Below are 26,030 nucleotides of genomic sequence, written 5' to 3'. Positions count from 1 at the left end.
ATTGTCCATTAAAAAACTCAATGTTTGCCCATTCATCTCCATTAGGAATGGTAATATTAGCCGACAATGAGTTGAAAGAACACGAGCAGTGGAGGGCGATTAAATGGCAGCGTTGGTAATTAGTGTTGGGCATGCACCAAGGATTGACTAATTGTCTGTATTAGCATTCTACCTACTCCAGAGTCATTAACAATGTAGATGAGGGAGAAATGATCTGCCGCTCCCCTCATCTCCGTGAAGAGCGCCGCGGTAATGACAGACACTTGTCATGTGGATAGTTTCCTGCAGAGCACTACCGCCAGCACAGCAGGCTGTGTGTGGAAATCAAAACAGAATAATCAGAAATGGTTAGAAAACACAGCCATCGCAGAGAAAGACATGAACCTTGACAAATGTGGACTAACAATATTTTAAGTGGTTTGTTGAAAGGGTGTGATTAAAATCGGATGTGTTGCGCTGCTCTGAAATGAACGCATATGGGCATTATAGCAACACAGACCTGAATAACACACGCTTCTTACAGTTGCAAATAATTCCTTTAATACAAATAGTCAGCATGTTCATGACATTCCCAAGAGGACAGAGGACAAAAGGAAATTAAGAATACCGATTAAGGTACAAATCTTCCATGGAGTCAGCAGGTAGCCTAGCGGTTAAGAGGGGTTGGGCTAGTAACCGAAAAGTAGCTAGTTCGAATCCCAGAGTCGACAAGGTGAAAAATCTGTTCTGACCCTTGAGCTAGGTAGTTTACTACCCCCCCCCCAAAAAAAAAAACCCAGCTCCCCGGGTGCCAAATGTGGCAGCCCCCCCACAAATTCAGAAGGTTTGGGTTAATAGCTGAAGTCATGTTTCAGGTTGGACCTTGTTCGCAATTAACTTTTTTTTAACGTATGCATGTACATACGAGACAACCGGAGGAAATATGGAACAGAGAAGAAAGGAATAGCATAGGCAAGTTTAGTGGCCAAAAGTAGGGCACTATAGGGACCCATTTGAGATGCAACCATAGGTGCTGCCTGGATCTATTGCAGATATGGACTTAGGAACTACTTAAACAGTGTCTGACGAGGCATGCTCTCGAGCTACCTAATAGGAGCTATTTAAGTTCTCACTTCCAGGTGACTGACTGTATGCTCATGTACAAAACGCAAATGAAGGGAGAATTGTACCTTTTCTCCATCTCACTCTTAATATTTCTCTCAGACAGCAGATGATATAAAACCAGTCTAGACATCAGGGCCTGTATTCATAGTGTAGGAGGGCCAAGCAGGGTCAGTTTAGCCTTTCTGATGATTTGGGCAGAGGAAACAGGCGCGTTCTGAATACGAGCCCTGATCTTGTGCGTTGAAGACACTTTGTATCATTGGGTATTTTCACACAAAGAGGAGCAAGTGTTATTTGTGATTATGAATGCATTGTTATCCTGAGTTAGGAGGCTATATGTTGCCATGAAACAGTTAACAGCCATGACACATTCATGTTGCAGATGTTTGGAGGACAACTTCAGCATTGATTCATGATAGGCCTCCAAACAAACAAAATGACATACACAGAAATGCTTGCAGTCATTGTTTTGACCAAATAAAAATTTAGGCCAACAGTCTTACAATGGGAAAATATGCATTTACATTGCACCAACCCTTGCACCAATACACTTGAATGTGAGAGGAGCACATGCTATCTTGGACAAACGGAGTCGATGCCATTCAGCTCATCGATTTAGAAGAAAATCTAAACAATTTGGAAATAAACGTTATTCGCCTCATGTGCAAGCAAGGCTAAGACTTTATCCATGGAAGGTTCAAATGTATACATTTGAGAATGTTTAAATAGGAAAACATAAATACAACTATCAAATAGTCAAGTACTATATTAGAGAACCTGCATTGCCTCTTTTGATCAGTTTTGTTTGGTGTACTATGCTCTGTACTCGTTACCACAGGAAGAAACAGGGAGGGTCCACGTTAGCCATGAATAATACTTTACATACATAAATATACATATTATATAACATGTAAATGTATGCATTTGAATGTAAATACAACATATGTACATGCCCTAAATGACTATTGCACTGTTGACTGTTGCTGATATCCAGTAGATTGAAGAGCACGTTTCGATATTTTCTCTGTCATTCGAGAGCAGAAATCCCCCCCCCCCCCCCCAGTGAACCTCACACTGTCACCGAGGGCCCACTCCCTACCCCTCCCTGGAACACAAACCACCCACCCAGTGGGTGGAGAAACGGAGCTTAGACCTAGTTCCTCGGGTCTGCTTTAGAGCCTCTATTGTTCAACTGACAGACTTAAACATTTGGCTTCATGGTCAAAAATAAGGATTTCTTTGTTAAATAAATACTATTTTTAGCATTGTTAAAAAGGTAAAGAAATAAGAATCAAATAAAAACAAGTGAGATTAAAACACATCACTGTGGACATCCTGGTCAAGCAGCTTGGAAAAATTCCCTCCCAGTGGGTACAGAAATAAAACTAACTATTTATTTTTTGCAAAAACTAAAATATATAAGGATTGTATGTTATTTGCAGTTGTTCATAAAAAACAGTATAGTACAAACAAGTCCTCTTTTGAATATCTACAGCTGTACAATAGTCTTGCAAGTGAGTACATGAAAAGAAATGCTATTGATTTTAGCATGTCAAGTCACATAAAAATGCCTCTACAGTCATTGGCTAAAAACTGTTCTAATAAAACGCTACAAAAAGGTAAGACAGCACTTGCTACTGACAGTCTTGCAAATGTGTCTTTACCTCTATGGCCTGCTTCACTATTTCAGCCAACTTCAAGCGATCCACTTTGTCAGTAAAGGCCCGTCCTACAATGAAGACCAAATAATTAAACGTTGACCAAAACCAGATTATTATTTTTTTTTTTTTAAATAATAATTATCAAATTCATCCTACACCACCCAACATGTGAAAATGGAGGGTTTATGTTTTGTAGTAAAAAAACAGAACTAAAAATTAAATGTATGCTTCCAATGACATCATCCGGAGACAGCGATTTTAACCAACATTGAGCCAGCAAAGGTTACGAACTGATGAATTAGAACTTCCCATTCATTTGTGGACCCCCCCCCACACCACACAGAAATGAGTGTGGTTGTATGTGCTAGTTGCCATTGCTCTGCATTGAATGCTGTATCCATGCAGTATGTTATGCTTACCGTCCCAGCTGAGGCCCTGCAGCCCGTCTCGCAGCAGTTTGCAGTCCCGGTTGAAACGCCAAGCCTCATGCATCACCTCATTCAGCTTCTCATCCTCATTCTCCCCTGCCACACACAACCAAACACAGTTTCACCATGCTCACTGTGTGCATGCATGTATGCCTGTTAAATGGAAGTTGTACATCTGTGTTAGTTGATGGGAAGTGTGTGTATGTTTGTTTGTGGACTGACCAGCCTGTGGGAGGATACACTGAGCGATGACGTCTCGTAGTTTCTCCAGGGCCACAGAGTTCTCACCGCCGTTCTCTGGGTCATGGATGAAGAAGCCATCACTCGGCTTGCTGCTGTAGCACACCACACAGTCAGGAGATCCAGACACCACCACCACACAGTCAGGAGATCCAGACACCACCACCACACAGTCAGGAGATCCAGACACCACCACCACACAGTCAGGAGATCCAGACACCACCACCACCACACAGTCAGGAGATCCAGACACCACCACCACCACACAGTCAGGAGATCCAGACACCACCACCACCACACAGTCAGGAGATCCAGACACCACCACCACCACACAGTCAGGAGATCCAGACACCACCACCACCACACAGTCAGGAGATCCAGACACCACCACCACCACACAGTCAGGAGATCCAGACACCACCACCACCACACAGTCAGGAGATCCAGACACCACCACCACCACACAGTCAGGAGATCCAGACACCACCACCACCACACAGTCAGGAGATCCAGACACCACCACCACCACACAGTCAGGAGATCCAGACACCACCACCACCACACAGTCAGGAGATCCAGACACCACCACCACCACACAGTCAGGAGATCCAGACACCACCACCACCACACAGTCAGGAGATCCAGACACCACCACCACCACACAGTCAGGAGATCCAGACACCACCACCACCACACAGTCAGGAGATCCAGACACCACCACCACCACACAGTCAGGAGATCCAGACACCACCACCACCACACAGTCAGGAGATCCAGACACCACCACCACCACACAGTCAGGAGATCCAGACACCACCACCACCACACAGTCAGGAGATCCAGACACCACCACCACCACACAGTCAGGAGATCCAGACACCACCACCACCACACAGTCAGGAGATCCAGACACCACCACCACCACACAGTCAGGAGATCCAGACACCACCACCACCACACAGTCAGGAGATCCAGACACCACCACCACCACACAGTCAGGAGATCCAGACACCACCACCACCACACAGTCAGGAGATCCAGACACCACCACCACCACACAGTCAGGAGATCCAGACACCACCACCACCACACAGTCAGGAGATCCAGACACCACCACCACCACACAGTCAGGAGATCCAGACACCACCACCACCACACAGTCAGGAGATCCAGACACCACCACCACCACACAGTCAGGAGATCCAGACACCACCACCACCACACAGTCAGGAGATCCAGACACCACCACCACCACACAGTCAGGAGATCCAGACACCACCACCACCACACAGTCAGGAGATCCAGACACCACCACCACCACACAGTCAGGAGATCCAGACACCACCACCACCACACAGTCAGGAGATCCAGACACCACCACCACCACACAGTCAGGAGATCCAGACACCACCACCACCACACAGTCAGGAGATCCAGACACCACCACCACCACACAGTCAGGAGATCCAGACACCACCACCACCACACAGTCAGGAGATCCAGACACCACCACCACCACACAGTCAGGAGATCCAGACACCACCACCACCACACAGTCAGGAGATCCAGACACCACCACCACCACACAGTCAGGAGATCCAGACACCACCACCACCACACAGTCAGGAGATCCAGACACCACCACCACCACACAGTCAGGAGATCCAGACACCACCACCACCACACAGTCAGGAGATCCAGACACCACCACCACCACACAGTCAGGAGATCCAGACACCACCACACAGTCAGGAGATCCAGACACCACCACCACCACACAGTCAGGAGATCCAGACACCACCACCACCACACAGTCAGGAGATCCAGACACCACCACCACCACACAGTCAGGAGATCCAGACACCACCACCACCACACAGTCAGGAGATCCAGACACCACCACCACCACACAGTCAGGAGATCCAGACCACCAGACACCAGATCCAGACACCACCACACAGTCAGGAGATCCAGACACAGTCAGGAGATCCAGACACCACCACCACACAGTCAGGAGATCCAGACACCACCACCACACAGTCAGGAGATCCAGACACCACCACACAGTCAGGAGATCCAGACACCACCACACAGTCAGGAGATCCAGACACCACCACACAGTCAGGAGATCCAGACACCACCACACAGTCAGGAGATCCAGACACCACCACACAGTCAGGAGATCCAGACACCACCACACAGTCAGGAGATCCAGACACCACCACACAGTCAGGAGATCCAGACACCACCACACAGTCAGGAGATCCAGACACCACCACACAGTCAGGAGATCCAGACACCACCACACAGTCAGGAGATCCAGACACCACCACACAGTCAGGAGATCCAGACACCACCACACAGTCAGGAGATCCAGACACCACCACACAGTCAGGAGATCCAGACACCACCACCACCACACAGTCAGGAGATCCATATATCAGACACACATTTTGTTTATCAGTGCTGTTCTCAGCAGAAAGTCCCTCTCCACTAAATTAGTGACAGTCAGACTGTGTGAAGCAGATCCTAACCAACTACTACATAGAGACAGGAATTTAACAAGACAAACCCTAGGAGCTTCCTTTTCCTCAGGATGGGGTTATTGACGGAGTGGAGAGGCTTGAGGCTGACGTTAAGGTCCTGTATCCTCATGTTAGCCAGCTGTTCAGCATGGGCCTGCTGGATCCCAGCTACCACCGCCTGGCAGAGGGAGGGAAGGAAGGAAGAGAAGACAGAAAGAGGAAGGGTCACCTGGCAAAATTTTACACCCTGATCATTGCTATTAAAGAGATACCTCAGGATTTTGGCAATGATCCTACTACTTCCCCCAGAGTCAGATGAATTTGGACACCATTTTTATGTCTGTGTCCAGTATGAACAAAGTCAGAGGTAGTTTCGCGAGTCAATGCTAATTAGTGTTAGCGCAATGACTCAAAGGTTATGGTATCTGCTAGCGCTAGTCAATAATTGCAAAATAGAATCCACGAGTTCATCTGACTGAGGAAGTAGATATAGGGCCTCAAAGGAATACTTTAGGATTTTAGCATTAAGGCAGCAAAGGCGTTGTCTGCAGAGTCCTGTAGTAAGTATTACTGGGTCTATCTAAAGCGCTTTGAGACTAACGGGAAAGAGAGCGTTACATAAACGCTGTCCATCCCCGTCCATCCATCCAGGCCCACCTTGTCCATCATCATCTGGGCGGAAGGAAGCACGTTGTCCAGTGCCTCTGTGCAGTTCAGCCAGGGGTGTTCCAAAACCCCCTCGATGGTCAGCCTCTCCTCAGGCTTCACCTTCAGCAGCCTACAGAGGGAGGAAGTAATGCTAGTGAAACAGATTCTTCAAACCCTCCTCACGCAATCCAAAGAACACAGAATGAGTAAAGCCCCGGTTTGGCAGTCCACATTGTTTGTCAGGCAAAACAGTCACTCGTGAACCATGCCATCTTGTTAGCACACACAGTAAAGCCTGCTGTGGGGACGTACTTGCGAACAATGTCCTTGGCCATCTCAGAGATCTGGCTCCACTCGTCCTCGGGGAAGTCGAAGCTGGCCGTCATGATCTTCTTGCGCATATCCTTGGGGATGGTGCGGCTGTGGTGCTTGGAGTAGAAGGGAGGGTAGCCGCACAGCATCACATAGATGATCACCCCAATGGACCACAGGTCACAGCTCTTCACGCACAGCAGGGGACAGTGAACGAGCCAAGTCATAGGGATGGAGGGAGAGCGAGAAAGGAGAAGAGTTAGCGTGACAATCCTACAAACACTGATGTCCTTAGTGGAAATATGTTGCATAATGTGGAAATATGCTGCCATTGGTGGAATAATGTCTCATTGTGGCTGAGGTAGTTCATCACCTTGTTATACAGTGCATTCGGAAAGTATTCAGACCCCGCTCCCTTAATCCACAGTTAAGTGACAGCCTTATTCTAAAATGTATTCAATATTTGTTTTCCCTCAATCCACACACACAACCCCATAATGACAAAGCAAAAAACAGGTTTATAGAAATCTTCGCAAATGTATAAAAAATAAGTATTCAGACTCTCTGCTATGGGACTCAAAATTGAGCTCAGGTGCATCCTGTTTCCATTGATCACCCTTGAGATGTTTCTACAACTTGATGGGAGTCCACCTGTGGTAAAAATCAATTGATTGGACATGAATTAGAATGGCACACCTGTCTATACAAGGTCCCACAGTTTACAGTGCATGTCAGAGCAAAAACCAAGCCATGAGGTTGAAGGAATTGTCCGAAGAGCTCCAAGTACAGGACTGTGTCGATGCACAGATCTGGGGAAGGGTACCAAAACATTTCTGCAACATTGAAGGTCCCCAAGGACACAGTGGACTCCATTATTCCTAAATGTAAGTTTGGAACCACCAAGACTCTTCCTAGAGCTGGCCGCGCAGCCAAACTGAGCAATCGAGGAAGGGCCTTAGTCAGGGAGGTGGCCAAGAACCCGATGGCCACAGAGTGCCTCTGCGGTGATTGGAGAACCTCCCAGAAGGTCAACCATCTCTGCAGCACTCCACCAATCAGGCCTTTATGGTAGAGTGGCCAGACGGAAGCCACTCCTCAGTAAAAAGCACATGACAGCACGCTTGGACTTATCCAAAAGACACCGAAAGGACTCCCAGACCATGATAAACAAAATTCTCAGGTCTGATGAAACCAAGATTGCACTCTTTGGCCTGAATGCCAAGCGTCACATCTGGAAGAAACCTGGCACCCTCCCTACGGTGAAGCATGGTGGCACCCTCCCTACGGTGAAGCATGGTGGCACCCTCCCTACGGTGAAGCATGGTGGCACCCTCCCTACGGTGAAGCATGGTGGCACCCTCCCTACGGTGAAGCATGGTGGCACCCTCCCTACAGTGAAGCAAAACTAGGGCTGATTAAGGTTTTACTACTAACCTACAAAGCATTACATGGGCTTGCTCCTACCTCTCTCCCCCATTTGGTTCTGCCGTACATACCTACCCTACGGTCACAAGACGCAGGGCTCATTATCCCTAGAGTTTCTAAGCAAACAGCTGGAGACAGGGCTTTCTCCTATAGAGCTCAATTTTTATGAAATGGTCTGCCTATCCAGGTGAGAGATGCACTCGGTCTTGACTTTTAAGTCCTTATTGAAGGACTCATCTCTTCAGTAGGTCCTATGATTGAATGTAGTCTGGCCCAGGGGTGAAGGCAATAAACCACCCGTCGTCTCTGCCTGGCCGGTTCCTCTCTGACTCTAACCCTAACACAGGAGCTGAGTCACTGGCGCTCTTCCATCCCAACCCTAGGTGGGGTGAGTCACGGACGTGATCTTCCTCGGGTTTGTGCCGTGGGGGAGATCTTTGTGGGCTATACTCGGCCTTGTCTCAGAGTAGTAAGTTGTTGGTTGAAGATATCCCTCTAGTGGTGTGGGGGCTGTGCTTTGGCAAAGTGGGTGGGGTTATATCCAGCCTGGTTAGCCCTGTCCGGGGGTATCTTCGGACGACAACGACAGTGTCTCCCGACCCCTCCTGTCTCAGCCTCCAGTAGTTATGCTGCAATAGTTTGTGTCAGGGGGCTAGGGTCAGTCAGTCTTATATCTAGAGTATTTCTCCTGTCTTATCCGGTGTCCTATGTGAATTTTAAGTATGCCCCCTCATAATTCTTTATTTCTCTCTCTGAGGACCTGAGCCCTAGGACCATGCCTCAGGACAACCTGGCCTGATGACTACTTGCTGTCCCCAGTCCACCTGGTCATACTGCTGCTACAGTTTCAACTGTTCTGCCTGCGGCTATGGAACCCTGACCTGTTCACCGGACGTGCTACCTTGTCCCGGACCTGCTGTTTGCAACTTGCTCTCTACCACACTTGCTGTCTAACACTGAATGATCGGCTATGAAAAGCCAACATTTACTCCTGAGGTGCTGACCTGTTGCACACTTTACAAACAAATCTACAAACAACTGTGATTATTATTATTTCACCCTGCTAGTCATCTATGAACATCTTGGTCATGCACTGTTATGATCCCCACCCGGCACAGCCAAAGATGACTGGCCACCCTCAGTTTGGTTTCTTCCTAGGTTCCTGCCTTTCTAGAGTTTTTCCTAGCCACTGTGCTTCTACATCTGCATTGCTTGCTGTTTGGAGTTTTAGGCTGGGTTTCTGTATAACACTTTGTGACATCGGCTGATGTAAAGAGGACTTTATAAATACATTTGATTGTTTTTCAGCGGCAGGGACTGGGAGACTAGTCAGGATTGAGGGATAGATGAACGGAGCTAAGTACAGAGATGCATGACGTCCTTCCAACAGAACAACGACCCTAAGCACACAGCCAAGACAATGCAGGAGTGGCTTCGGAACAAATCTCTGAATATCCGCGAGTGGCCCAGCCAGAGCCCGGACTTGGACCTGATCTAACATCTCTAAAGAGACCTGAAAATAGCTGTGAAGCAACGCTCCCCATCCAACCTGACAGCGCTTGAGAAGAACGGGTGGGGGGCACCTTGTTATAAGTGTAGGGGGAGGGGTAGTGGCTCACCTTGTTATAAGTGTAGGGGGTGGGTGAGGTAGGTATTATTCCAGACTTTTCCTTCTGGTGTCGCCTTTGAGCCTCAAGTACCTAGAGTGAGGAGAAGACAGATTGAACCATTTCATACTCCCCCAACTTGGTGTCAAATCTGAGGAGAGCACCCTTACCTGAGGTGCAACGTAGTAAGGCGTGAACTGTGGGGTCATCAAGTCGCCCTGGTCGATTTTGGCAAATCCAAAATCGCACAACTTCACTGGTGCATCCTTGAACAGGAAAGGGATAACGACAGACCAGAAAGAGGGATGAGCATATGAGCATTTTCAAATAGGATGTGTAAATGTTTAAGGGATTCTCCTCTTGCAACATGCTCGTTTCAACCCATTACTAGACACCTGTATTAAGAGCAGTGTGTGTGCACGCTTCAGTCAGCCCATCTATTTCCTCACCAGGGAGTTATCCTTGAAGAGCAGGTTCTCTGGTTTCAGGTCTCGGTGTGCAATATTCAGTGAGTGACAGTGTTCCAGTGCCTGGCCAATCTGACGGAGGATAAAGGACAACACAGAGAGAGACTCAACTACACCAGGAAGTCATGTAATTAATGTATGTGTACATTAGGAAGCCTGGGAGGAGCAGCAGCAATGCAGAGGAAAATGCACTGTTTGAATGCATAAATCTACTACGTGTCGCAAATGGCACCCTATTCCTTATGGAGTGCACCTTCAGGGCTCTGGTTGAAACAAGTTCACTATGTACCGTATGGAATATGGGACCCTATTCCCTATGGAGTGCACCTTCAGGGCTCTGGTTGAAACAAGTTCACTATGTACCGTATGGAATATGGGACCCTTGTGTTTTCACTAGACAGACAGAAGGCGTACCTGTTTCGTGACCTGGCTGGCCATCTTCTCTGTGAAGTGTTTGTGCTGACTGATCCTGTGGAACAGCTCACCTCCCTCCATCATCTCCATGACGATCAGTAACCTCTCTCTGATACAGAGGGAAAGACCAAAAGAGATGTAGACAAGGAATGAGAGAGTTGTTATATACTCAAATCTGGGGAAAAGCTTGAATTTGGTTGTTCCATTAGTTAGTAGTATTTTATTATTAGGATCCTCATCCTGGGGCCACACAAGAAACAAAGACAAAAAAAAACATACATAATACAATTTGTTTTCTGTAAAATAACATTGCATTTGGTCAAACACCATTTCTTTCAAAAGTTGGCTAAGTACCGGCAACAGGCGGATTCGTTGGATGTTTGAACCATTTAAGGGTGCTTTACTACTCTTGGGCAGCGGAATGAGTTTTGGCTCACTCCAGGGCACACTGTCTTCTAGGCTTAAATTGAAGATCTAGCAAACAGGAGTGGCAATGTATTCCGCTACCAACCTTATCAATTTACCATCCAGGTTATCAGTACCAGGTGACTTGTGCTTATTTATAGATCGAAAAAATTATAAATCACCTCTTCCACACCAACTTTACAGAACTAATATGCATGAATACGAAGGCTCAGTGTTTGCATGTCATGCCTATTTTTGCAAATCTTGGTCAACAAAATTTATTAAAATGGTTGGCATTATCAAAGGGTTTTGTCATGAACAAGCCATCTGCCTCAATGAAGGCCTAGAATTTCATTTAAGGTACTCCAGAGATTATTACTTATTTACTGTGTTTGGCAATTTTCTGTGTTGTCAGACTTATTTCCCCTTGCCTCATCCATACAGCTTTTCAATTCATTATCTATCCATGGAGATCTCATCTAACAAGTTTCTCGATGGGCACATGCCTATCAGCAACCAGAAGATGCCATTTCAGAAAATGCTTAAAGTCTGGCATCAGGTTGTACACAATTTTAGGTCCAGTCTTTGGTTTCTCTAGATATGGCCGTGATATTATGATCATTAGATCCAAATGGGTGTGGACACCGCTTTAGAGCAGATTTCTGCAGCATTAGTGAAGACGTGGTCATTACACATGGGTGATCTTGTTCCTTTTCGGTTTGTAAATAAATACCCTGGTAGGTTGACTGATAACCAATGCCTGCAATCTGGTTCAGCTTGAAGCTTATTTTTGAGTGGAGAGCTTTATAACAACCAGTCAATATTTAGGTCACTCAGAAAACATACCTCTTGATATCACATGCAGTGTCGAGCAATTGTTGTTTTTCAAATAAAGGAGTTGGTCTTTAAATTTGACAATTTAACGTGGTATCAGATACTGAATACCAAGTTGAATTGTCAAATTAAAAGGCCAACTCCTTAATTTGAAAAACAACAATGGTAGCCACTAAGGTTCAGAAGGATGTCACAAGTTTATAAATGGCTCATGAGCCTAGTTCATAGAACTAACCACAAACTAAAATCTAGTTGATTTCGTCAACAATGAGAAAAACTAGGCTTAATGTTTTGCTTCAAAATATGTTTGACACTATCAAAAGATTAGTATCCTAACAATGCTTAAATAGTGCTTTCTTTATATGGCCAAATACGGACTTTTAGCACTCAGTCTATGAGAATAGGCTTTCGGTGAGGCAGAGGACCCTGTAGCTATATTTCTTCCACATCATCATTTACCAACTACTTCTCTGATAGAGTTCAGTGTGTCAAATCGGAGGGCCTGTTGTCCGGACCTCTGGCAGTCACTATGGGGGTGCCACATGGGTCAATTCTCAGGCCGACTCTCTTTTCTGTATACATCAATGATGTTGCTCTTGCTGCTGGTGATTCTCTGATCCACCTCTACGCAGACAACACCATTCTATATACTTCTGGTCCCTCCTTGGACACTGTGTTAACTAACCTCCAGACGAGCTTCAATGCCATACAACTCTCCTTCCGTGGACTCCAATTGCTCTTAAATGCAAGTAAAACTAAATGCATGCTCTTCAACCGATCGCTGCCCGCACCTGCTCACCAGTCCAGCATCACTACTCTGGACAGCTCTGACTTAGAATACGTGGACAACTACAAATACCTGCGTGTCTTGTTGGACTGTAAACTCTCCTTCCAGACTCACATTAAGCATCTCCAATCCAAAATTAAATCTATATCGCAACAAAGCATCCTTCACTCATGCTGCCAAACATACCCTCGTAAAACTGACCATCCTACTGATCCTCGACTTCGGTGATGTCATCTATAAAATAGCCTCCAACACTCTACTCAACAAACTGGATGCAGTCTATCACAGTGCCATCCGTTTTGTCACCAAAGCCCCATACACTACCCACCATTGCAACCTGTACGCTCTCGTTGGTTGGCCCTCGCTTCATACTCGTCGCCAAACCCACTGGCTACAGGTTATCTACAAGTCTCTGCTAGGTAAAGCCCCGCCTTATCTCAGCTCACTGGTCACCATAGCAGCACCCACTTGTAGCTCGCGCTCCAGCAGGTATATCTCACTGGTCACCCCCAAAGCCAATTCCTCCTTTGGTCGTCTTTCCTTCCAGTGCTCTGCTGCCCATGACTGGAACGAACTGCAAAAATAACTGAAGCTGGAGACTCAGATCTCCCTCACTAACTTTAAGCACCAGCTGTCAGAGCAGTTTACAGATCACTGCACTTAGCCTATCTGTAAACAGACCATCTATCTACCTACCTCATCCCCATACTGGTATTTATTTATTTTGCTCCTTTGCACCCCAGTATCTCTACCTACACATTCACCTTCTGCCGATCTACCATTCCAGTGTTTAATTGCTATATTGTAATTACTTTGCCACCATGGCCTATTTATTTCCTTAACTTACCTAATTTGCACTCACTGTATATATACTTTCTTTTCTTTTGTTCTACTGTATTATTGACTATGTTTTGTTTATTCCCTGTGTAACTGTGTTGTATGTGTCGAATTGCTACGCTTCATCTTGGCCAGGTCGCAGTTGCAATTGAGAACTTGTTCTCAACTAGCCTACCCGGTTAAATAAAGGTGAAATAAAAAAAATAAAAAAATCATCTCAGCCTAACAGGATTAGAGCCCCACAGTGGAGGTGTCATATTCCCCATAAAACCTAGCGGTCAAGCAGGGAAATGGTTCCAATCATTTTTCCCCATAGGGGATTTTAGAAACACTTCAAATGAGGGCTGTGTTTCGTGTAGGCTTACCCCAGAGTGACGTTTTGAAAACCGTGTAAAAATGTATCAATATAGTCCACTCCATTTACGCTGATTCGAAAATACTAGTTACCATCAAAGTAGATAACATGGAAAACTACAAATCCCTGCAAGCTCAGCATCTCTAGCTGACACCTTTGCTAACAGGTTGTGTAAATTTAAAACTTGCGCAAGACCGTTCACAGAATTGTCCATTTAAAAAATACATTTTGCCAATTTATTCATTACTATACTTACCTAACATTAGATAGTAAATCCAGAGATTCTTACCTTTGCATCAATTCGGCAGTCTCGTCCAGATCAACATTTGTAATTCAGCAATTACATTTTTGAAAGTCATAGAATGCCACCTTTCCAATAAGTCAGTTCATCAAATGTCTGCCCTGCTAGAACTGCCCCAGTCAACTATAAGTGCTGCTATTGTGAAGTGGAAACGTTTTGGGGCAGCCACGAAGTGTAAGGCCACACAAGCTCACATATCAGAACCGCCGAGTGCTGAAGCGCGCACAAAAAAAATAGTCTGTTCTCGGTTGCAACACTCACTACAGAGTTCCAAACTGCCTCTGGAAGCTACGTCAGCACAATAAAGGTTAGTCGGGAGCTTCATGAAATGGGTTTCCATGGTCGAGCAGCCGCACACAAGCCTAAGATCACCATGAGCAATGCCAAGTGCCAGCTGCAGTGGTGTAAAGCTCCTCGCCACTGGAGCAGTGGAAACCCGTTCTCTGGAGTGATGAATCACACTTCACCATCTGGCAGTCCAACTGACTAATCTGGATTTGGTAGATGCCAGAAGTACGCTACCTGCCCCAATGCATAGTGCCAACTGTACAGTTTGGTAGAGGAGGAATAATGGGACTGATTTCATGGTTCAGGCCCCTTCATTCCAGTGAAGGGAAATCTGAATGCCACAGCATATATTCTAGATGATTCTGTGCTTCCAAATGGGTGGCAACAATTTGGGGAAGGCCCTTTCCTGTTTCTGCATGACAATGCCACGGTTCACAAAGCGAGGTCCACACAAAAATGTTTTGTCAAGATCGGTGTGGAAGAATTTGACTGGGCTGCACAGAGCCCTGACCTCAACCCCATCAAACACCTATGGGATGAATTGGAATGCCGACTGCGAGCCAAGCCTAAATCGCCCAACATCAGTGCCTGACCTAAATAATACTTGTGGTTTAATAGAACCAAGTTCCCGCAGCAAATGTCCCACCATCTAGTGGAAAGCCTTCCCAGAAGAGTAGAGGCTGTTAAATCAGCAAAGCGGTGACCAACTCCATATTAACACACATCATTTTACAATGATATGTTTGACGCGCAGCGCCTGGCCAATCTGACGGAGGATAAAGGACAACAGAGAGAGAGAGAGAGGCTCAACTACACCAGGAAGTCATGTAATTAATGTATGTGTACATTAGGAAGCCTGGGAGGAGGAGCAGCAATGCAGAGGAAAATGCTCTGTTTGAATGCATAAATCTACTACGTGTCGCAAATGGCACCCCATTCCCTATGGAGTGCACCTTCAGGGCTCTGGTTGAAACAATTTCACTATGTACCGTATGGAATATGGGACCCTATTCCCTATGGGGTGCACTACTACTACTACTGACAATACCCTCAGAGCTAACAGTTAAAGGAACACATTACATGACTGTCAGATCTAAAAACATATCCATTCAGAGACAGTCTGGTAGACTTTTTTTTAAACCACATCTCAGTAATTATCTAAATCACTGCATTGGTTAGAGAAATCAGAATTATAATAAGAAACATTTGAAATCAAGCTTCTGACATTCACATGAATCATTCCAAGGACACAGATGCGTGATATCAGATCAGATGAAGTCTCTAACACAAAAATGCTATGATCAGTAGCTAACCCTCTATGAAATGGCCTTGGGGTTGGCTTGAAATGGTATACATACAGTACAAGATAGCTTAGAACTGTGCAATTTGATCTATGCCTCGAACGAGGATTAATACAAGACTCAAGGGTTAACTGTTGTGGGCAAGAACTGATATCCCACCACTTTAGTAAAAGTACACAAGGTGCACAAGCATTAATACTGTATGTAGCAATATGACAGTGGCATTCACAGGGTTTTAGGTGATGACGTGTTGTATGTGCTGGTACAGTTGACTTGCTCCTCCTCACCTTGGAGTGGATTCGTGAGGAAACTGCACACTATTGGCATACACCTCCATAATCTGCACGATGTTGGGGTGTGTGGCACACATCATGTGAAGCCGCACCTGAATCATCAGACAGAACAAAGAGTTAAAACACGCCTGGTGACACTGACCATGTCTGGCTAGGCAGAGGCAGACAGTCTTTCACGATTGATACACACAAACAGAGCAGATAACCATCGGCAAAACTACAGAAAGACTTATTTTTCAGCGTTCCTTGCAGAAACATATAGGCCAAGTAGCCCTTCAGAGCTGACAAGGGCACATTGCACTGATGGGACGCTCTGCTGCTGTGATGGGGGCAGCTCGTTTCAACTGCACCTCACACAGCTGGACAACTGCAGGTAGCCGAGGTACAGTGTTGGGGATGCTACTCTGAAAATATAGTTTACCAAGCTTCCAATTACTTCACACTGGAAGAAGCTACACTAAAGCTACCCTTAGGAAACATATTTTACTTAACTAAAGTTGCTTTGAAAAAGTAGTTCCCTACATTCAAACAACTTAGTGAAAAATTACCATATCCGATTTTAGTTATGTCAGACGACAAATTGCAAGAACATCTCACTCTGGAGTCACTATGTTTCAAGTAGGGATGGGTGGTATCCAGATTTTCATACCGTCTCTGTACCATATATAGTATACGGTATTATTGAATGTGCACACAATCGGCGCATGTATTTTTTTTTAAACAATATGACATTTTTGGAGGGGGATGACAACGCACAAAATTATTTTGGCAACAGGGATCTTGATCCAGGAGAGGACTGAATGTCTCTGCTGTAACCAAGAACCTTAACATCTAGCCAGTTGGCTAACAAGTTAGAAAACTAAACACATAGCTGGAGCCCTGAGCTGAATATAATTTGACACATCTTAGATTTCTTACAGCTATACTTAACTTATAGTTCTAAGCCTGGGTGAAGTGGTCTTGCCTACTTCACCCATATTGTATTTTAGCAAAAAATGTAGTACGTAGTTCCAGTACCGTAGTTAGCTACAACACTACAAAAAAAAGTTAACTACTAAAACCACTAACAAATTTTGAAATTAGTTCAACGACCACCAAACTACAGCAGAAATGTATTAAATTACTAGCTGAAACACGTAGTTCATTACTCTGGCGAGGTTCTTTATCTAATAGTAAGTAGTGGGCTGGTGATGACATTTAGTGGCTGAGTGACTATACAATTGAATGCAAGGGAGCAGAATGTTCAGTTTTATCTTTTCAAAACTAGTTGAATGGCTATTTTTACCATGTTGGCACCTGCAACTTAACACAGGTGAGAAATTACACAGTAAACAAGAATTTAGATAACTGAGTCAAGGCCATCCTTTACTTCGAAGTGAAAAATAGTCATTTTTGTTAAAAAATAAAAGTTGGTCTGTGCACCTGCATTGCTTGCTGTTTGGGGTTTTAGGCTGGGTTTCTGTACAGCACTTTGAGATATCAGCTGATGTACGAAGGGCTATATAAATCAATTTGATTTGATTTGAGAAAATTTTTTTATAATGTATTATTTAAGAAACAGTGTTTCATGCAAGGGTGCCAATATATTTGACTGCATCTTATGTCCCAAATGAAACCCTATATAGTGCACTATATTTGAGCAGAGCGCTATGGGCCCTGGTCGAAATTAGTGCACTTTATAGGGAATAGGATGCCATTTGGGACCACAGCAGACACAACACTGACGAAACAGACGATGCATAACAGTGGAGATGACACACAGACAAGGACAACGCGAACAAAAGACAATCATAAAACCAAAACAATGGTTCAAACCTCATTTCTGGCCTTGGGACGATCAATGAGGATCTTCAAGGCCAGTCGTTCCTGAGTCGACTTCTTAACACAAACTCTATTGAGGAAGAGAAATGTAATTAAGAAATCAGACAATATAACAACAGTGAGTCAGCTTTTCATGGAGCCAATTTGGGCTGCACAAGTTAGCTAATTTTAATATCGCAAGAGGCAGCAAAAAAATTGCAACATTGAAAATGTAAGAATGGTCCCCTGAGAAATCCAACCAACACTTTGGTTCCTACCATTAGTTGTCATGCCAAACACCACCAATCATGAATTGGAATACACATTTAATTTCCATGATCCCAACAGTTCACCAAAGTGTTTGATCTAAATAAAAACTGCAAAAAGCTATCAAATTATTTCATTTTTTAATGCACTATTACATAATTTGCCCATATTGTGCAGCCCTAGAGCTAATTAGTGAAGGGGAATAAAACACATTAAAAATATATATATATTTTAATTTAGAGAGGATATTTTTGAAAACATATTGTTTCAGTTTCACAATATCGTATTAAAATCCAGCATTTCTCCTCCATAGCTTGTTCTCCAGCAGGGAGCCATTTTATTTCCATGACCGATCAAAACTGATTTTTTGCTCTCCCTTGTCCCTCTGCAGCAGCAATATGTTCAGAACAACCCATCACAAAAATGAGTGTCAAAATACAATACAAAGAACCGTAAGAACAGCAATACATATCGTATTGTCACCAAACTACCGTGATAATATCATATCGTGAGGTCCCTGGCAATTCCCAGCCCTAGCGCTAATGGTGGTCCATGCCGTTATTAGGTTAAATAAGAGTAGGCTTAATACCAGTACCAGCCTCTCACTGAGGACAAACATTCTATCCAAACCATAGCCTCTGCTCCTAAACTCAGATTACACTAAGAATAAAACATAGCAGAATGTTCCTCCAGGATAGGCTTCGACCAAAGTTCAACAGGGGGAGTGAAATTCCTGATGCATCAGAAAGAGTATGAGAGGATAAGAACAGGGTAACGGGAACAAGAAATGGGAAGGAGAGAGCAAAGACAGACTAGTAATACCTACAGTATCTAGCTATAGATGGCTTATATAGAAAGCAATGAGTCTCCATTCTGAATCAATTACTAAGGTTTTGCGGCACGCAAGAGCTTGTGTTCATAGTGTGTCAGTAGACCATGACGAACGGTGAGCCGTTGAGGACTTAAGGCTCAGACATACCAATAGCGTTTGCTGGCAGGGAGTAATTAACACCTCTGAAAGTAATTTGCGAACAGAGTGCACACCGATTTTACATGTAGAATCACATGAAAATTGTGGGAAATCATACGTCTAAAGTAGGTGGTCCCTAAAACACAGCGCACTGAATTATCAGCAGACAAATACTAGTGTGCCTTAAGACCATGACAAAAGGTGAACCACCCAGGACTTAGACAGTTACAAACAGTAACCCTAACCCAGTACTTTGAAATATGTTGGAGTCTGAGTCACATACCAGCTGTTCCAAAGATAAGGCCAATCATATCGAGCAAGGCCTAGGTAACAACTGACTCGCTCAGGAAGAACTGAGGGGTGTACTATGAATTAGCGAGCTAACGTCGGTCAATTCCATGTTCAACTCAAGATAACAGTCGACACAAAGGTGCCTCACCTTTTAGCCAGGTACATTTCTATGGCAACGCCACCAGCTCTAACCTACTCCGGGGCAGGCTAGCTCCACTTTATCCTGAATGAAGTTTGGTCCTCAACTCACTGCTCAATCAAATTATATTCTCCTCACTCTTCAGACCATTTCTTAGGAAGAAGACTGATTAAATGTTTTATTAAATCAGAATGTTAAAAATAGTCAAATACACTACCATTCAAAAGTTCGGGGTCACTTAGAAATAAAACAGGCCTTCTTTAGACTAGTTGAGTATCTTGAGCATCAGCATTTGTGGGTTCGATTACAGGCTCAAAATGGCAAGAAACAAAGAACTTTCTTCTGAAACTCATCAGTCTATCCTTATTCTGAGAAATGAAGGCTATTCCATGCAAGAAATATCTAAGAAACTGAAGATCTCGTACAACGCTGTGTACTACTCCCTTCACAGAACAGCAAACTGGCTCTGACCAGAATAGAAAAGAATGGGAGCCCCCGGTGCACAACTGAGCAAGAGGACAAGTACATTAGTGTCTAGTTTGAGACAGACACCTCAAGTTCAATAGTCATTTACAACATTAACAATGTCTACACTGTATTGCTGATCAATTTGATGTTATTTTAAATGGACAAAAAAAAAAAAGAATTTTATTTCCATGACTGATCAAAATGTCTCATTTCTCTCATCCATCTGCAGCAGAACTACAGTATGGTGGAGTAATAACTTTGGAACATTTTGCAATGCATTTTGAATCATGAGAACCACAATAAGTATGGCGCTATCGTGACATTCCCAGCCCAATGCGTCACACTACACATTAAGTAATGACAGGATGCACTTGAAACATCACACGTGGTAAAACTTTACTTTTATGTCTTAATATGATTATTTTTAGCCATAGGAGTGGGGAAAGGGGCCTGTGCATTTGTTACGGATACAGGTATCCTGTGGGTGTGTGTGTAGGTATGTATCCTGTGTTCTTTTCTCTCCTCGCAGGTGAAAATCATCACTCCCCAATCAATCATCAATCAGAAGACACACCTCCTCCTGTTTCCCACCCAATCACAGTTCCTTTCTCTTGGTTTAAAAACCCTGAACAGATCTAGCTGGCGTCGTAGTATACCCCTCTGAAGCGAGTAGCCTGGCCAAAGATGAATCAGGAAAATGGAGGACAGCCTTTGAGGTGAAGGCAATTCAACACAAGTCCAATTCCCTAAACATGAGAATGTTGGAGGTAACTTCCCTCCACAGCTGACGAGGTGTATCCCAAACACATTGACACTAACGCCCCGTCCAGAGATGACACATTACCACACCGACCAGGTCAATGGGGTGAGAGGGTTCTGGTGCTGCCAGGGCAGGCGCCACTGTAAACACACTGAGTAATACTACCTTTAACAAGTGTAGGTGACACCACCATCTCCAATCCAGTCTAAAAGCACGGGACTCTTCTGGAGGACAACTATTGAACCTCATCTGGGTTTATGCAACCATATTTATGCATCTCCTACATTGCACAATTGAGTTGGCTATGGCAAAGGGAACCCTTCAATAGGACCAACTATGAGAGAACTCTCACCTAACAGGTCCACTGATCCCAGCCCCGAGCTTCTGTGTCCAGTTGATGTTGTACTCCTCCAAGATGGAGGTTTCCTAAGAGAGGGAAAAATCAAAAATGCATCTGGGTCAATTACATGTACCTTTAAACGATAAATAGCTATAAGTATAATTTTTTTTTTTTTTTTACTTTCAAGGCCCCCAATCAGTCAGTGTGCAGGGGTACAGGCTAGTTGAGGTAATCTGTACATGTAGGTGGGGGCAAAGTGACTATGCATCGGTAACAAACAGCGAGTAGCAGCAGTGGAGAAAAGGGAGGGGGGGTGGGGTCAATGTAAATTGTCCGGTGGCGATTTTTATGAATTACACAGAGGTCTAAAGGCTTGGGGGTAGAAGCTGTTGATGAGCCTTTTGGTCCTAGACTTGGCGCTCCGGTACCGCTTGCCGTGCGGTAGCAGTGAAAACAGTATGTAGCAAATAAAGTTTGAATTGATCAGTCCGTCCTGCATCTGGAAACATTTCACACAGAAAACATGTGAAGGCATCAGCATCCCTGTTCACAGTTAAAAGAGAGGAATTTTACAATGTTGCTAGGTCAAGCTCCTGTTGTGTATACACTCATGGCCATAGTCGTAATGCATACCAATTACTCAGAGGCTTTTCTTGGACCAGAGATGACCCCTATCCAGTACCACTGGGCTCTGGTCCAACCATTTATATCCTATGACAAGCAAGGGTGTATTTGGCAAGTAGCTAGGAAGAGTTGTTTACAAAAAAGCCTAAACGCTTAAGGTAAACTCCATAAGTGTCACTTAAAACCTTTCCTTTTCTTGTTCAGTCTAGCGGGCCAATATAGCCCTTGGGGCTTTTTGGCCCAGGCTGTGTTCCAATTCTCTGCGCTAGGCTATTCCAAACAGCCAGCACCTCTTGTTGTCACTAGTAAAACAATTGTAGTATTTCTATACTCTCTTAAAATCTGAATTTAACCAAACCTTGAATCACACTGCTAACCTTAAAGACTAAATGTTTGTTTTCACTAATTTTTACGATAGCCAATTTTGATTTTGTGGCTGTTCAAATGGAAACCGACCCTCTCCCCCTGGGCCTCCTCCCATCCTTAGCACATTCTGACCGGCCACTTGGAACACATTTTATGGTTGATATGGATGCCCACTGACACACTAAGAGTAGCCGCCAAGAGCAGGGGCGACTAGGCCAGGCATCTGAGGGGTTGTCTTGGGATGATTATGGTTCCAGACAGACTGGCTGGATAACATTTAAGACAGACCCGGAGAGAGGGTTCACAAGGAGGTATATATCCTTAATACAGAGGAGTGTTTCCTGCTAAAAGCATCTACCCTACTCACTTGAGCTTGAGGGTGCTTGATCGTTACACCGGATTCTGACCATGACACATTTCAGAGGTTGAATGTCACACTCATTCATCTATTTCACAAAAAGGACCTCAAAGTAAAAAGTACAAAAGGTTGTTCTGATACGTAGCAAATGAGAAAAAAAAACACATTGATAGATGGGTAATGCGATTGCATATTCATGGTGATGAGAGCTAGAGGGTTATTTAACAAATTATACGTTTAAACAGAAACCTACATATAGTGCCACAGTATGAATCATAATTCCCATAAAACCTAGTGGTCAAACAGGGAAATGGTTCCAACACTTTTTCCACCATTCATTGTTCCCCACAGGGGATTTTAGAAACATAAAACACAGCCCTTATTTTAAGTGTTTCTAAAATCCCCTATGGGAAAAACAATTGGTGGAAAAATTATTGGAACCATTTCCCTGTTTGACCACTAGGTTTTATGGGTATTATGACACCACCACTATGGGGCTCTATAAACAACACCCAGCAGAGTTCAGACTACTTGGGGCACTAAATTGTGTTGCAGGGAAAACAAAAATGAGGCTGGTTTCATGTAACTAATACACATGGAAAGTTAATTCTTTCTTCGCTCTTACAAGACATAAGATTACAGTTTTCCATTTTAAAATGAGGTGATATGTGACAGCATGTTACGCATTAGACATTGCTTCTAAAACACAGTGTTAGGGAAGCTACTCTGAAAATAGTTTACCATGCTGCCAATTACTTTACACTGGAAGAAGTTCAGTATCATTAAATGAATCCTTAAGAAAAAGGTAGTTTACTTAACTAAAGCTATTTTGTCTGTAGTGAAGTACTTTTCAAAACTACTTCGTGAAAAGTAGTATTTAAAATCTGAGAGGTCATACACTACAAACTGCAAGACCGGTCACTGTAGTCTGAAGTTAACTATGTAATTTCTCATATTAAAACAAACTATTTCAAGTGAGAATTAGTCAGGTCTGATGAAGGGAAAGTAAATTCTTGCCTACTTCACCCATATTTTTTTTGTAGTAGTGTAGATCCAGTAATTAGCGATACCACTAGCTACAGGGCGAAAAAGTAATTGACGATTGGAAATACATCCAAGATGTGAATTTAGTTAAACTGCTACCAAACTGCAAAATGTCATTTAATTACTATAATGAAGAAAAATATAAAAACAATTCCATTGATTTTACTTTTCATGAGGAAATCAGTCAATTTAAATAAATGTATTAGGCCCTAATCTATGGATTAAACGTGGCTGGGAATAAAGGTATACATCTGTTGGTCACAGATACCTTAAAAAAATGTCCCTCAGGATCTCATCATGGTATTTTTGTGGATTCAAATTGCCATAGATAAAATGCATGTGTTCGTAGCTTATGTCTGCCCATACCATAACCCCACCATGGGACATCAGTAAATTCACTCGACGCCATACGTCTGCGGTTGTGAGGCTGTTTGGACATGCTGCCAAATTCTCGAAAACGACATTTGAGGTGGCTTATGGTAGAGAAATTCATATTTAATTATCTGGCAACCGCTCTGGTGGACATTCCTGCAGTCAGCATACCAATTGCATGCTCCCTCAAGACATCTGTAGCATTGTTGTGTGTGACAAAACGGTGGACTTTTATTGTCCCCAGCACAGGGTGTACCTGTGTAATGATCATGCTGTTTAATCAGCTTCTTGATATGCCACACCTGTCAGGTGGATGGATTATCTTGGCAAAGGAGAAATGCTCACTAACAGGGATGTAAACACATTTGTGCACCAAATTTGAGAAAAAATATTTTTGTGCATATGGAACATTTGAGATCTTTTATTTCTGCTCATGAAACCAACACTTGACATGTTACCTTTTACATTTTTGTTCAGTGTAGTTTTAATAGACGTACTTTACTCCAACACCGCTAAAATACTACAGTAAACGTATAAAGAGGACCAAAATACTTACTCTAAAATCTAAGCAAATGACTTGCCTATGAAATACAATCGGACACTTCAGTCAAGTGACACTTATTTCAATGCATTATAAAAACATTAGCAGCACATCCAGCATGCAAACAGTTGCTCCATCTTCAAATTCACCCTTACCTTGATGAATATGTCTGCGTTGTTATCCTCCGACATGATGTTCCACTGTGATAGAAGAGTCCTAACTTTTGTTTTGGAGTTCTTTCACAGTTTACAATCAAAACAAAAGGGTGTTGACCTTTAACAGCGATTGTTAATGTTAAATAGCTAACGTTTCCCCTACCGGGTACAAGTTACTGTTGACAGGCCATGATGACGCTTGATATTCTGCCAAAAAGCCACAGTTGAATGCGTTTACTTCGGTAACCCGACTTGAAGACATCCAGCCGGGGCGAGATGCCTCATTCCAGCATTGTTACAGTGCCTCCAAGTTTTTCAGATAGACTTGGCTGTGGCGACCATGTAGAGCGACAAAGTCCCAATGGGTTGTCTGAAAAGTCGTAAGGTGGAAGGGATCAATAGGCAAACTCACCGCTTTTGGTAGGGCGCTGAGTGGGGGACAAAGAGTGGTGTATTTATAGCCATTGAGTGATATGATTGAGCACCTGGCTGGCTAGCTAGATAGCTACAGGACACGAGTCAAGCACCGGTCAAATGAGCCGCTACTCGCTAATGTGGCTCTTCTGCACGGGTTTCGTTGTGTTGTAAAAGCCTGCAAACTTGCTAACAGTCAAAACAAGCTTTGTTGAGACACCGGGGGTTTCGGGTGAAAATAAAGCGGCGGGCGGGGGGGGGAATTGAAAACGGTACACCGAGTACCAAAACTCGTCGACGCTTGTTTAGTTAGCAAATTAATGAGATAAAAGAGCCTGGCTTGTTAGGAACCGAACAATCATTTAAAAAGTAAATAGCCCCCCAGATTAGATATCGTTAAACACAATACATGATAAAGAATACTATTTTTAGCTGACCAGTAAGTGACTTAAATACACCAAGTGGCTAACTAAACAAGAACGGTGTATAACGAAAGCCTGATGAAAATGATATACATTTTAAGACATTACAATTCCAGATATTTCGGGAACTTCACCACTACAACATTCAATAGGAAAGTCAAGTAAATTAGTTGCATTGAGTCCGGTTCACTTGTAATCCATTTCCCGAAATTATTATGAAATCAGGCAGGAAAAAGCCTGGCATTTATTGGGCCTTGGGGTCCTTCTTGTTCAATTCGGGCAAATAGCAGAGAGGAAGAGGCCAAGCGAGAGGTTTTACTCCTCCCCAAATCTGTCCGAGAAAAAAAGCCAAAGAAGTGAGATATTTTTGAATGTCAACAAAAATATATATTGCTAATTTGCTACGTGAGGCTTTATTGATCGAATAGAAGTTTCACGATGGTTAAGTTGTTACGACTGCACTGATA

The 26,030-nt window shown here is 43.9% G+C and overlaps 1 protein-coding gene across 2 annotated transcripts; it reads right to left on the bottom strand.

The window, feature by feature from the left end:
• Positions 1–523: 523 nt before the first annotated feature.
• Positions 524–25,804, bottom strand: LOC115111280 (MAP kinase-activated protein kinase 5-like). Of its 2 annotated transcripts, none has more exons than XM_029637181.2 (15): positions 24,891–25,804; positions 24,728–24,772; positions 21,280–21,353; positions 18,048–18,123; positions 16,227–16,324; positions 10,832–10,940; positions 10,400–10,489; positions 10,121–10,216; positions 9,963–10,043; positions 6,919–7,106; positions 6,616–6,736; positions 6,006–6,136; positions 3,416–3,528; positions 3,185–3,289; positions 524–2,833 (listed from the first exon to the last, which is right to left on the bottom strand). In XM_029637181.2, the coding sequence occupies exons 1-15, from the start codon at positions 24,987–24,989 to the stop codon at positions 2,739–2,741; spliced, it is 1,521 nt and encodes a 506-aa protein (XP_029493041.1). In that variant the 5' UTR covers positions 24,990–25,804; the 3' UTR covers positions 524–2,738. The 2 variants fall into 2 exon arrangements, with proteins under 2 accessions (XP_029493041.1, XP_029493042.1); XM_029637182.2 differs by having other exon boundaries at positions 3,416–3,525; positions 24,891–25,797.
• Between the last annotated feature and the right edge of the window lie 226 nt (positions 25,805–26,030).

This window comes from Oncorhynchus nerka, linkage group LG27 (genome assembly GCF_034236695.1).
Source record: "Oncorhynchus nerka isolate Pitt River linkage group LG27, Oner_Uvic_2.0, whole genome shotgun sequence".
Lineage (NCBI taxonomy): Eukaryota > Metazoa > Chordata > Actinopteri > Salmoniformes > Salmonidae > Oncorhynchus > Oncorhynchus nerka.
This window is presented reverse-complemented; position numbering and strand designations above follow the sequence as displayed.

What these genes read in the sequence shown, in the direction of transcription:
- LOC115111280 (XM_029637181.2), bottom strand. Translation starts at nt 24,989, where the DNA reads ATGTCTTCAAGTCGGGTTACCGAAGTAAACGCATTCAACTGTGGCTTT. An exon ending in ACGCAGACATATTCATCAAG is followed by an intron (nt 21,354 to 24,727) that starts GTAAGGGTGAAT and finishes TCCCTCTCTTAG; the next exon opens with GAAACCTCCATCTTGGAGGA. An exon ending in CCCCCTACACTTATAACAAG is followed by an intron (nt 7,107 to 9,962) that starts GTGAGCCACTAC and finishes CTGTGCGTGAAG; the next exon opens with AGCTGTGACCTGTGGTCCAT.